The sequence below is a fragment of the Fundulus heteroclitus genome, chromosome 13 (genome assembly GCF_011125445.2).
Source record: "Fundulus heteroclitus isolate FHET01 chromosome 13, MU-UCD_Fhet_4.1, whole genome shotgun sequence".
In the NCBI taxonomy this organism is placed as follows: domain Eukaryota; kingdom Metazoa; phylum Chordata; class Actinopteri; order Cyprinodontiformes; family Fundulidae; genus Fundulus; species Fundulus heteroclitus.
Window position 1 is genome coordinate 39,285,142 of NC_046373.1, and position 13,648 is coordinate 39,298,789.

At 43.7% G+C, this 13,648-nt stretch overlaps 2 protein-coding genes across 3 annotated transcripts in view; one reads left to right on the forward strand and one right to left on the reverse strand.

Annotated features, from left to right (window-relative positions):
• The first annotated feature begins 2,892 nt into the window (after nt 1-2,892).
• rpl11 (ribosomal protein L11) lies at nt 2,893-6,908 on the forward strand. Its single transcript, XM_012859710.3, has 6 exons — nt 2,893-2,981; nt 3,522-3,672; nt 3,751-3,857; nt 5,681-5,812; nt 5,904-6,014; nt 6,823-6,908. The coding sequence occupies exons 1-6, from the start codon at nt 2,976-2,978 to the stop codon at nt 6,850-6,852; spliced, it is 537 nt and encodes a 178-aa protein (XP_012715164.1). The 5' UTR covers nt 2,893-2,975; the 3' UTR covers nt 6,853-6,908.
• Nucleotides 6,909-10,031: 3,123 nt separating this feature from the next.
• klhl43 (kelch-like family member 43) overlaps nt 10,032-13,648 on the reverse strand; it is a 16,975-nt gene continuing 13,358 nt past the window's right edge. For both annotated transcript variants that reach the window (XM_012859726.3, XM_021315013.2), the window contains exons 5-7: nt 13,148-13,447; nt 12,902-13,077; nt 10,032-10,964 (exon numbers count right to left, since the gene is read on the reverse strand). In XM_012859726.3, coding sequence (XP_012715180.2) covers nt 10,181-10,964; nt 12,902-13,077; nt 13,148-13,447 — 1,260 coding nt within the window. In that variant the 3' untranslated portion in view covers nt 10,032-10,180. The remainder of the gene's footprint in view (nt 10,965-12,901; nt 13,078-13,147; nt 13,448-13,648) is intronic.

Genomic DNA, 13,648 nt, shown 5'->3' on the forward strand with positions numbered 1-13,648 from the left:
CATGTTAGGCTCATAGCTAGTTAAAAGTAACGTCCCATGTTTCCAGAGAGAGAATGATCTGTGTTGTTTCATCCTTTGTTTTGACTGCAGGTGCATTTTGGGCTATATTGCTGTTAATATTATATAGTAAAAAAAATAAAATAAAATAAAATTATATATATATATATATATATATATATATATATATATATATATATATGTATGTATATCTGTGTGTGTGTGTGTGAACTGAGTGAACTGAGCAGTGTGTAAACTGCTCAAAAATAAATAAAGGGAACACTAAAATAACACACCCTAGATCTGAATGGATGAAATGTTCTTATTAAATATGTTATTCTTTACATAGTTGAATGTGCTGACAACAAAAATCACACAAAAGTTAATGATGGAAATCAAATTTATTAACCCATGGGGTTAATAAATGTATTATTTATTATGTGGATTTGGAGCCACACTCAAAGTTAAAGTAGAAAAACACACTACAGGATCCAGCTTTGATGTCCTTAAAACAGGTCAAAACGAGGCACAGTAGCGTGTTTATCCTCCACCTGTCTGTATGACCTCCCTACAACACCTGGGTTATGCTCCTGATGAGGTGGAGGATGGTCTCCTGAGGGATCTCCTCCCAGACGTGGACTAACTCATCCACCAACTGCTGGACAGTCTGTGGTGCAACGAGGCGTTGGTGGATGGAGACATGATGTCCCAGATGTGCTCAGTAGGATTCAGGTCTGGGTAACGGGGGGGGGGGGGGGGGGGGGTTGTTGGGCATGTCTACATTAGGAGGAACCCAGGGCCAACCACACCAGCAGATGGTCTCACAATGGGTCTGAGGATCTCATCTCTGTACCTCATGGCGGTCAGACACATGGAGGCTGTAGGCCCCCCAAAGAAAAACTGAAAATATTACATAAAGGCTGAGCTATGAGATCTGCTGAGATCTTAAGAAGCCTGCCATCCATTGATAGTTCAAAGCAGCTTTTCCATATATTTTTCTGTTATTGCTATTAATATGAAATGATGGCTGTTACCTGGGGCATATCATCTCTAATCCCATTCACCTTTCCCAAGTAGTAGTTATTTAAGTAAGTTGCTATTTCACTCATTTGAATGTTTGGGGACGTTTTATTCACTGTACCTCATTCATTTATTGTTCTCCATAGTTTTTTCACCATTTTTTAGACTTAGACTTAGACAACTTTATTTATCATTTTGTATGCACAGAGTGCATACAGAACAAATATTCGTTTGCATACAGCTTGAAAAATCACAGTAAATTACAGGATAAGGTGCAGCGGTGATTTTTTGTAAACAATTGAAATGTAAACAATCTCAACAACGTAAACAATGCAGGGGAAATAGACAGTGTGCGATTTCTCAGTGTACAGGTGAGTATTATTAAAAACTGTGTAGTTTACGAATGTGGTACAGAGTCCATACTACACTGTTCAAGTTATGTTTGATCATATTGCTTTTTCTTTTGCCTGTTTAATTTAATTTAATTATACATTTTCCAATCTGCAGCATTACCTGAAAATAGCAGAAACTCTTTTCAATTAACTCCTGTTTTTCTTTCAATTTCTTAAGTGATCATCCAGCCAAGGAGACCTGGTTGTTGGAGTCAAAGATTCTTTATTGTTACCGTGTGTTAAAGTGGTGAAATTCTTTTCAGGATACTCCGGCATAGAGTACATACAACAAAGAACATGCAATAAACAATGTGTACAGTTTTTCTTTTTTACATTAGATTGTAAGGGATTAAGCGGGTCAGAAAATGGATGAATGGATGTGCAAAGATAAAGAAGATAGAAAAGGTATAAAAAAAGTTTATATCAGTCTGAGGGCTTTGGTATCAGTCAAAAGTTGCTCTCAAAGGACGATTGATCCCACTCTTCAGCCCTGATGATGTTTTTGAGCAGAACCAAGAGGAAGCGTTCTCCTTTAAAGAAGCCACCCACACATGGATCAGATCAGGAGACTCAGCTCAGCGTTTATTCTCCAGACAATCCAGCAATCAGGTTAAGGATCCATCAGAGAAAATAACTTTGCTCTCCATTCTTGATCTTCCTCAAGACGTTCAGTCTGTTCTTGTTTTGCTTTTTTTGATAAAGGTTTCTTCTTTGTTTTTTGCTCCTCTTGTCTTAATCATCCTGATATGCAGATATTCTCTGCAGGGTGATGTTGCTGCACGCTTTTCTTTGAAAGTATTCATTACTAAAGCAATGATTTCAGCACATTGTCGGGCCTCTGTCATAGATTTGCTGCATTTATTTATAAATATTTCAAATGTTAATATTAAAGTCATAGCTACTCACTTTTGATCTGCTGTTAGGTAACCACATTCTGCTTCATGTATGCTCTAATTAACATAATCATAATAATTAGCATTATTATGTTCATGAATCATCTGTACATGAATCATCATTTGCCACCTCAATTTATGGCTTTGTACATTTAATATTTACTCGTTTAGATGTACAATCCTATTCTTGTAGGAAATGTTGACATCTGGCCCTGATGTGTTTTGTAAGTGACTTTACAGTTGAAAGTTTTTGTGTAATAATAATAATAATAATAATAATAATAATAATACCTTTATATCATAATAATAATAATAATAATTATTATTATTATTATTATTAATAATAATAATACCTTTATATAATAATAATAATAATAATAATAATAATAATAATAATAATAATAATAATAATAATACGACTACTGCTAATATTATCTTGAAGCTGTCATTATGCATCTTAATAATATATTGAACAATAACCAAACTAAATTAGACTTATGATAAAATTGTGTAATGTGGATTTAAACGCCAGCCATTTAAACTGTTGCGGTCGATGCTTTGAGCGGAACCTACGCGTTTCTTCACCTAATTTCCGGGGAATCAGTTTGAGGTAACACAGTCGTCTATAAATCCATCCCACCGGAAATGTCTCGTCCTCTTCAAGTGATCCAACATGGCGGTGAGTGTAATGTCGCATTGAACTCGCACGTAGTCGCGGTGTAAATCCGCAATCATCGGCGCTCCGGAGCCGTTTTGGCGGCCGTTGGTCGTTCGGAGACACGGACTGACAGTTTGACTTTTTATCTGCAGCTGAATTTATCCGATAAGCGCCATAAATTTAAGTTAAATCAGTTAAAGTGATGCTAACAGGCTAGCCTGTGGAAACTGACCTCCGTTGACGGTAGTTTAGTTTAACAAGCTGCTGGAGGTGTTTAAACGCAGCAGAGGTTGTCTCCGCAGTGTTCAGTGAATTTTTACGGTGTGAATTTCTTAGTTTTGGCTCGTATCTGCGGTTCGGGTTGATGCTAACGGTAACCGGGAATGTGTCCGGGCATGTTCCGCCGGCGTGTGTTCCTGACAGCCCGTTTCTGGGAGCTGTTCCGGTTTATGGTCAGATGAGGAGGAGCAGGTCGGCTTGGCTCGGTCCGCAGGTCCAAACGGACCGGCAGCTGTCAGCCCGGTTCCGCTGTGTCCTAACCCGTCCTCCGTTTCTCTGCAGGACCAGGGCGAGAAGAAGGAGAACCCCATGAGGGAGCTCCGCATCAGGAAGCTCTGCCTGAACATCTGCGTGGGTGAGAGCGGAGACAGGCTGACCAGAGCCGCCAAGGTGCTGGAGCAGCTCACCGGACAGACCCCCGTCTTCTCCAAGGGTCAGTGTTTGGGTTCGGCCGGGCCGGGTCTATCATCCGGGCCGTGGTTCTGATTCTGGGCTCTACTTCTCTCTGCAGCCCGCTACACTGTGAGATCCTTCGGCATTCGCAGGAATGAAAAGATTGCTGTCCACTGCACCGTCCGTGGAGCCAAAGCAGAGGAGATCCTGGAGAAGGGACTGAAGGTGAGTTCTGCTCGTCAGAACCGGGCCGCTCTGGACGGGCTGGATGTCCAGAACCATGAGAAAAACGTCTCCTCCGGGTCATTTCATGGTGCCGGTTGGTTTAAATGTGATTTAGGACGCAGGTCTGTGGCGTGTATGGAGTCAATCTTGGTCCGTTATTGTGGCCAAAACACATATTTGGAAATTGAGATAAATAAAAAACTGCGATCCAGAAACAAAACTTTGAGAAACTTCTTAATCAAATTGGTTTGAGACCAATTTTTCTCTTTTCTAAGATTTTTTTATTTTTACAGATTTTTTGTTTTCAAGTTAAATGTTTTGAAATTTCTCTTTTTCAGACTAATCAGCAGTTTCCTAAAGCAGGTATGTTGATCTCAGGTGTTCTGCAGTCTGTCAGCTCCTCAGCAGAGCTGGACCTGCTGAGGCGGGTTACCTGACCCAGGTGTGTGGGACCCAACGCCTATGGAGTAAATTTAGTCCCATTATTGCTGCAAAGAACACGTTTTGTAACTAGACATCAGAAATAAAAATGCAATCCAGAAATTTAAACTTTGGAAAACCTCTTAATCAAAAAAGGTTTAGAGTAACTTTTGATTTTTTTTGATGCATTTTTTCCCTCAGATTTAACTTTTCAACAAAAAAATTAACTTTTTTCAGATTGTATATCTTTAAATTAAATCTTTTCAAATTACTCTTGTTCTAAATTGAGTTTTTACCAACTGCGTTCTCTTCGGATTGAGTTTGGCATTCTCTGCTCTTCTGGGGGCGGGTTTTCCTCTGGAGAGAAGAGCAAAGACTCATTTCTATTGGTCAGCACGGACGTTAGCAACGTTTTTATTGGTCAGTGTGCGTCAAGAGCGAGAAGAAAACGGTGTCGGTAAAACTCAATCTGAAAAAGACAAAGTTGAGAAAAAATAGACCTGAGGAAAAATATAAGTTTCTCTAAACCTTCTTTTGATTAAGTAGTTTTGTTAAGTTTAATTTAACGGAGCTAAATTCACTCCATAGTGTCGGGTAACTAACCCGCCTCACCAGGTCCAGTTCTGCTGAAGGACTCGGCCAAAGGTGCAGAACACCTGAGATGAAGATACCTGGTTTAGGAAATTGCTGATTAGCTCGTTGCTTGGTGAAAATTTCTCCAGCATTATGGAAAGTCACCGCCCACTCTACCTGGTTCTGGTTCTGTTGCAACTGCAAATATTTAAAATGTCTGAGGAGCTTTTAGCCATGAGCAGCAACAGGTGGGGGAGGGTCAATGCTGGTTAACCTCAGCTCCGCGTATGGTCCGGTTGGTGAGGCAGAACTGGAGGAACGGTTCTGGTTCAGGTTAACCCTAACAGAGCAGCCCGGTCCGGTTTCAGCAAAGTTCTGGAAAAAGTTTTCTCAGCTGGAAATGGGTCCGTTTAGCCTTATTGGACCTTTAATAAACGTTGGTTCAGGTTTGACTCAGTTCTGATCATTGGACTCTCTCCTTGATGATCAGAACCAGGCATGACCAGAACCATGGACCCTGAAAATGGTTCTGATGACGGGGGGGAAATGGAATTTTTATATTGATGATGTCACAGGAAGCATTTAAAGTTTGTTCCTTTGGACTCTGGCAGAACCTCGGTTTGTTTTTCAGCTGACGACATGTTCAGGTTCTGGTCGGGTTTTAGACCCGATAATTCTTCTGATCGGGTTTTAAGGCACCGTGTCTCTGGCTGGTACAGGCCTCTACGTTAAATATTACTGGGATTAAACGACGGAGGCAGAAATAATGACGTCTCGTGGTTCTGTCTCCCACGCGGTCCGTTTAAAAGTTCTGCCGGCGCTGCTTTCAGGTCCGGGAGTACGAGTTGAGGAAGAACAACTTCTCCGACACGGGGAACTTCGGCTTCGGCATCCAGGAGCACATCGATCTGGGCATCAAGTACGACCCCAGCATCGGCATCTACGGACTGGACTTCTACGTGGTGAGACTGGACCCTGTTCTGATCCGGGCCCGGTAGAACCAGCCGGGCTTCTGTACCTCTTTAACCCGTTTCTCCCCCCTCTGTGGTCCAGGTTCTGGGCCGACCCGGCTTCAGCATCGCCAACAAGAAGCGGAAACGGGGCCGCATCGGCGCCAAGCACCGCATCCGCAAAGAGGAGGCCATGCGCTGGTTCCAGCAGAAAGTAAGTCGGGCCGGCAGCTGAACTGGGATCGGACCGGGCCGGTACAGAACCGCTTTGGGTCTTTGTCTGGAGGCGTCTGACCCGGCTCCATTATGGGTCGCTAGCTCGGTTCTCTGTAGCCAGAGGGTCAGCTCAGAACCACGTGATCCAGACCCGGTTCTACAGGAAGTGATGGATGTGGTCCTGGAGGTCCGGTTGTCCTGTAGCTGTTTCCCTGGTCCAGTAAACCCGAGTCAGACGGCTGAATTAGTGCCTCAGTCTGCAGCCGAGTTCTGCTGGTGACCCGATTATTGGACCGGCACCGATTTATTTCCTTTATTCCTACAAAACGGTTTCTGGACGCTGCTTCAGAACCAGAAATGGTCCAGTTTGCTGGTTCTGTTGGACCCGATAATAACGGGTTTGGGTCACTTTCACTGTAGTTTAATGAATTAAAAGCAGATTTTACGTCCGCCTCAGACTTTAAACGCCTCAAACTTTCCCAAAGCAGGTTTTAGATTTAACGTTTTAAGTTTAAATGTTTCCTGCATGCAGTGTTTTTAAAATGTTCGTGTTTCGGTGCCGGTGGTGAAGTTTGTTTAATGCAGCAAAGCCTTAAAGCCAGAGTTTAAACCTGGAGGGACCGGCACCTCTGTGCAGCCGAGTCGGACCACCGGGCCTCTGGATCGGTTCTCATGGTGCCGATAGTTGGAGCGTCTTTGTTAAAATGCTTTAATAATTTTATCTTAAGGACTAAAATGGATGAAAATGTGATCAGCTGGTCGTGTAGGAGCAGCGTTTTTGATCTGAAACTGTTTTTGTCTTCCAGTACGATGGCATCATCCTCCCCGGCAAGTAAAGGAGCTCCTCTTGGTCTTGTTTGTAACTACATAATAAAATGGTGGAAAAAAAAAAGTTTGTGTTAATGTGGTTTTTATATTTGAGTCTGTGAGCTGAAGCTCTGAAAACCAGACCAGCAGCTCTAAGGATCAGAACCTGGACCTTCAGCCCCACCAGGCGCAGCAAACCTGAACAAAGTCGCATTTATGACGTGTTGAAACACAGCAGGTTTAAAACCCTTATATTTATGACTAAGATGCACTGCAGTTTCCACTTATGTGATAATCCTGAAATATAAAAGGCATTCAGGATATTTACAGCTCCTATTAAAGGGTTAATTTCAGAAGCCAATACCTTTTTTTTATTTTATTTTATTTATTTATTTTTTTGTTTGTTTCAACACCTTGATCCTGATCTGATCCTGGGAAATAAAACTGGTCGCTCTCGTCTAGATCACATGTGTCAAACTCGTGAGCTGAGGGCTGAATTCAGCCCGTCAAGGTAACTTATCTGGTCCTGACAAAGTAGAGAAATATATAAGATAAGATGAGCTTTATTGATCTTTCTTTTAAGCTTTATTGACCCATCCTTTTTAAAGTGTATAAAGTGGCTAATGTTGATTTAACTAGTAAAAAAACATCCTGCCACTAGATGTCAGCTTTCCCTCAAATTAAAACCCCAAAATTTCCAATAAAGTGATGCTGAATGAGTTTGAAGTGTAACTCACCCCAATATCAACTTTTTTTTTTATAAACAAACTAAATTGGGCCTTATGGTGCTACTTTTTTTTTAATGTGCATTTTTTTTATACTTCTATGAAGTGAAATGTAATTATGAAATCAAGTATCTATAAAAGGAGCAACCGGCCCTTTTTAATGACTTCATGATGCCAAAGTGGCCGGCCCCATGTAGAAATGAGTCTGACACGCCTGCTGTAGAGAATAAAGTTCAGTTTAACTTTGCTTTAATCTGGGTTCTTTAACTTTAATTCTCATGATTTAATAATAAAATCCTGTTCATCCACCAGGGGGCGGTGTTGCCTCTAAGCCACCAGCGGTGGTTGGTTGTTTGGAGGCGAAACTGATATTTGATCCCAGAAATATGAACCATGAAATTCTGGAAGTTGGACAGAAAACTCTGCTTCAGTGGAAAAAAGCTTTTAATTCCCTTAAAAACTTGAGTTTACATCTTAAAGCGGAAACCTCGACCTGAGCAGCGTTGAGGCATTTCAGTTGGTTTGCTCACCTGAGGAGGAAGTTCGGCTCACTGTCCTGCATGAAACTGGAAAATGTTCTGGTGCAGGGAACCTTAAACCAGGATTTACTAATCAAGGCATTCACTGGCTAATTTAACATGGCTCTCCAAAATGAAAGTTTTCATGCCTCGGTTAAATTACTGGAAAATAACAAAGCCTTAAAGCTTTCAGATTTGATAGCTGTATACTTTAACTAAACCCCTGTGTTGCTTGTTTTATTTTCTTCTTTTTCCTTTTGTTGATTTTACTTTGACTGTTTAAGTTAAAAAAAATAAAAATAATTTGTCTTATAAAAACTGTTATGGATGGCATATGATCAATTTTACTTTTGCTGTTTTAGAAATGCACTTTGAATTTAATAAAAAGAAGAAAGAAAAAAAAAAGAATAAAACATGGCTCTCTGGTCATGTGACCCACAGTATCCCGATCACACCTTGTGTGTTACCTGTATGGTTGCTGCCCGTCTCCAGCAGCAAAGAGTCAGGGTCCATCTTGGACAGGTCACAGACAGCCATGCTCACAGCTAATTTAGAGACCAATTAATCTAATTCATGGTTTGTGATGAAACTGCAAAGTCCACACAGAAAGACCCCAGGATGGGATTTGAACCCAGGACCTTCTTGCTGCTAGGCAACAGAGACACTAACTGCACTGCTGTGGCAGACATTGTCACCTAATTAGATGTGTTTATAATATATTTAGCATAAGTGATTTATGCTGACAAAAACCATGTTTCTGGCTGAGAAATCAGCTACAATGCTGTGAAATAAACATATTTAAGCTTTCTCTCTTCTTTTTTTTTTTCTTACTAAGAATGTAATGTTTGTACATTGTGAGTGAAACCAAAGTCAATTTCCTTATTTGTTAAATCAGCAAGGCCGGTCTGCCTATAAATCAGACTCTAAATCTGAACAACGGCGGCTCACAAAGAGCCTACTTAACACAGAAAACAGGAGAATCGACATGTTTGGACCAGATTGTCTTTATTTAGTGAAACTCCACTAAAACATTTATTCAGATAAGTTACATCAGCGTTTTTAAAAGACTAATTTACCCCTCAGAGGGATGTAAGAATCTCATTGAAAGGTGTTTTAGTTCTTTCAGATTGAGATGATCTGATTTTAATCTTTATTTTTTCACGTTCGTGTTTAATATTCCACGTTGCGTCACATTAGATAAAACCATTAAGAGTTTTGTTCCTTGCTCAGGCATCCTAAAACAGCAGCAGATTCACAGTGATCTGTTCCAGCCTCTCCGTCCACCTGCTCCTCTCTTCTTCTTCTCTTCCTGCTTCCTCTCTAATCCAACCTCCACCTGGGACCCATCAGCTTCCTTTACTTTTCTGCTAAACACCACAGACAAACGAGCTTTTTGGGGCTCTGCTCCAACTGGAATCTAAGAGAGGCTCTTGATTTAACTTCAGGTTCTCTAGTTAATGTCCAGAAACAGCGTGGACTACACAGATAATCCGACTATCGAGTGTTAATCTATCGAGGGTCCAGATTAGGAAGCAGAGCTGTAATTTATCGCCTCTCTTCCACTCCCTGCTTGGAAACTGCGTCTAATTTATTACATTTAAAACCAACTCTTAAGGAGGGAAGCACAAAATAGTTTCTTTTTTTGATGAAATCAGGTTTACTGCTTATTTAAAAAAATAAAAATAAATTAAGCTACACACTGCAAAAACAAAACTAAAAATAAGTCAAGTTTTCTTGAAATTGGTGCATTTATCCTTGATTTTAGCAGGTATATAAGATAATTTGCCAATGGAATGAGAGTTTTACACTTAAAATAGGAACAACTCATCTCTATCATCTTATTTCAAATGCAGTATATCTAATTATCTCATTTTAGGGGTGAAAATACTCATTCCATTGGCAGATCGTCTTATTTACCTGCTAAAATCAAGGATAAATGCGCTAATTTCAAGAAGACTTGACTTGTTTTTAGTTCCGTTTTTGCAGTGCATTGTTCCAATAAAGGAATTCAGTGAAATGACCTGTTGTAGTTGCACTACTGGTATTTTTTGCAGGTTTTTAGAAAAGCTAATTTCCAGCTGAAGTCCTCGGACATGACTGACGTCCGGGTCGCCCTACGCCTTGGTGTTCTGCGCCACGGCGCTCTGGCTCTTGGCGGCCTGCTGCGGGTCTTCGTGGCCCGGCGTGTTGCGGTGCAGCTGGCGGCGCGGCGCGTGGCGCGGCGGCAGCGTCAGGCTGCAGCAGGACACCCCCACGGTGGGCTCCGGCAGGTCCTCCGCCTTGGACCAGCTGTCCGTGGCCGGGTCGTACCTCTGCACCGCCGCCTTGTAGCGCTTCTCCGCCTCGTTCCAGCCGCCCAGCAGGTACAGCTCGTCCCCCAGCAGCGAGAGGCCGGCGGTGCTCACGCCGAGCGGCAGGGGGGCCACCCGGCCCCACGAGCCGCTCTCCGGGGAGAACACCTCCACCAGGAGGACGTCCACCCGCTCGCCGGCAGGCCCCAGCTGGCTGCCGCCCACGACGTACACCTTCCCTCCCAGGGTGGCGGAGCAGTGCCAGCCGCGGGGCGTCTCCATGGGGGCCCGCTCGGTCCAGGCGTCGCTCTCGACGTCGTAGCAGGCCACCGACCGGGAGTAGGCGCAGCTGATGTAGCCGCCGGTCACCAGGATGTCGCCGGAGGGCAGGGTGGCGCTGGAGTGGCAGCAGCGCGGCACCTCCATGGGGGCTTTCATCTGCCAGGTGTTGGACGCCGGCAGGTAGCTCTCAGTGGTGGCCAGCAGGCCCTCCACGTTGCGCCCGCCGATGGCGAAGAGGCGGCCGCCGCTGGCTGACAGGGAGAAGTGCGTGCGGCGCTGACGCATGCTGGCCAGGTGCAGCCAGGTGTTGAAGCGAGGGTCGTACCTGTAGGACGGACGGAGGAGACAGAAATCAGACCTGTGGAGTTTCTGCGTGAGGCGGTGTGACCTTTATCTGATTGGTGGAACATGTAGAGAAAGAAACTGTGGACCTCAACACTTCCTGGGATAAACTCATCTGATAATAGCTGCTGTGAAGCAGAACTGACGTAGCCTTCATTCCTTTACTGTCTCCATCACAGTTCTCAGGACTTTCTGAAGGCGGTTCTTATAAAAGTCCAGTTCAGTATCTGATGCGTTAGTGTTTGAATTACTCAGTACAGACCATCTAACAAAGAACTGATCTTCTGGCTCTTTGTTGTTCTGAATTTCCTTCTGTTCCTTGCAGAAACTTGAAAGTAGGACCTACTGTTCGCCTGACGGAAATGTTTCTTTAATTTCTTCTTCCCTCTCATCCATTTCTACCAGGATTTCTCTCACTGCTATCTTCAAATGCAGTTAATTGCCCATTTTGTGACGCTTACCTCGACACAAACGAGCTTTTGTTGGAAGACTTTCCAAAAGGTTTAGGAGTTTGTTTATTAGAGTATTTGACAAGTTTAACTGAATTTTTCATTTGTGACGTCAGACAGTCATGTTAGACGGGACGATGTGGCTCATCCAAAAAGTACGTAGTCCTATTTATGTCAAAACCCCTATGCAGGCTAAGTTCCTCCCAGGTAAACATGTTCATCCATATCTCTGTTCACTTTGCTTTGTGCCCTCCTTAGAAAAGAAAGAGTCCTTCCCTTTACTGTTCTACAAAGATGGGACCATGAAACTATCCAAAGGATTAGGAATTCGTTTATCTGGATCTAAGGAACAAAGTCTCGATCCCTATGAACAACCCCAGACCATAATCCTCCCTCCACCAGACTTGCCTTGACACAGTCGGGTAAGTTCTGTTTTCCTGGTAAATGCCGACCAAAGACTCTTCTAACAGACATGGACGCGTGATTTGTAACTCCAGAGAATATTTCTCCACTGTTCTGAAGTCCAGCGACTCTTAATCTGAAGGCCACAGTCAGAGATCTTAAATATCCAACTACTCTGTTTCCAACTGCTCCCACTTTATGATATCAGTAAAAGCTGACGGTGGAATATTTAGTAGCAAACATTAAAAACATCAACTTATTGCACAGATGATGTTCCGTCCGGGAACCACATGAGGATTCACCAAACTCCTGACAGCGGCCGTTCTTTTACAAATGTTTTTAGGGGATATTTTTTATACCCTTTTTTTTTTACACAACTCTCTTGTAGAATGACAATTTATGCTGTTTTTATCGAAGGTGCCAAAAATGGGCAGATGGGCTCAAGACAGTGTTGTAGTCAAGTCACTATGCCTCGAGTCCGAGTCCAGGTTCGAGTCATTAAAAAAAAAATCGAGTCGAGTCCGAGTCAAGTCACTATTGATCAAGTTAACTCCAAGTTCCGCACTAAAGTAAGCAGAGCCTACATATTTTTAAACTAAAAAAAATCCACACTCCACCACATTGCACTAATAATTTAGATATTAAAATCATACACTAAATAATATTCTAATGACATATTAAAATTATAGCTTAATGATGTAAAAAAAAGTTGAGTCTTTTTCTCAATTTCCGAGTCAGAATGATCTGAATGTAGGAGTTCGAGTCCAAGTTCGAGTCATCAGTGTTCAAGTCCAAGTCAAGTCACGAGTCTCTAAATTTAGCTAATGACTCGGACTCGAGTTCGAGTCTCGGACTCGAGTACTACAACACTGGCTCAAGATGTCAAAGTTAAGCAGGCGATAAATAGGAAAACATTCCTCTGGAACTAAAAAGGTGCAACGCGAGTCTCGAACTGATGATCAAGACCAGATAGAAGAGATCAATGTGTGGCCGTCAGATCGGGGTTTTGTTCCTGCTAAGCTAAACTAAGCTAAGCTAAGATAAGCTAAGCTAAGCTAAGCTACGCTACCTGCTGAGCGTGCTGACGGCGTGTTTGGCCTGATTGCGCGCGTCGTTCTGGTCCTCCCCTCCGGCCACGTACAGGAAGCCGTCCATGACCGCCACGCACTGGTTGAAGCTCTTGGCGGGAAGCTGGGTCAGGTGGCGCCAGGTGGCTCCTCCTTCACGAGGGTCCCTCCACAGCACCTGCGTGGCAAGGTCAAAGATCAGCCAGAGCTTAGGTAATCAGCGGCGCTGCTGTCGCGTCTGCACTCGCCTCGCGGCTCAGAGCCCTCTCGGTGAGGGACGGACGTCCTCCGACGGTGAGCAGCGTCTGCTGGGCCCCCCGGACCTGGGTGCGTCGGGACTGCAGGCTGTTCTGCTGGTGGGGCAGCAGGTGGTAGTTCATGGCGTCCACCAGCAGGCGGTGACACTGAGGGTTTATCATCATCCGCGGCACGGGCTGGATCTGGCTCACCAGCTCGCCGGCCGGGATCGTCTCGAAGCGGACGTGGGACAGAAGCTCGGCGGCGTGAGCCTGACGGGAGGCGTCGAAGTCGAGCCACTTGTTGGCGAACTGCGGGAGTTGGTTTGAAGAGTGTCAGCGAGGTTTTCAGAGCGCATCGTAAAACAAAATAAACGTCACTAACGGGCCCAGAGGGTGGGCTTGTGTGTCTGTCCTGGTTGATCTGAGGTCTGGATCACTATTCCTTCACAAAGACCTGGCTACGCTGTGCAGATCGAGGGAAGAGACCCGACTTTTTCCGTCTAACGGATT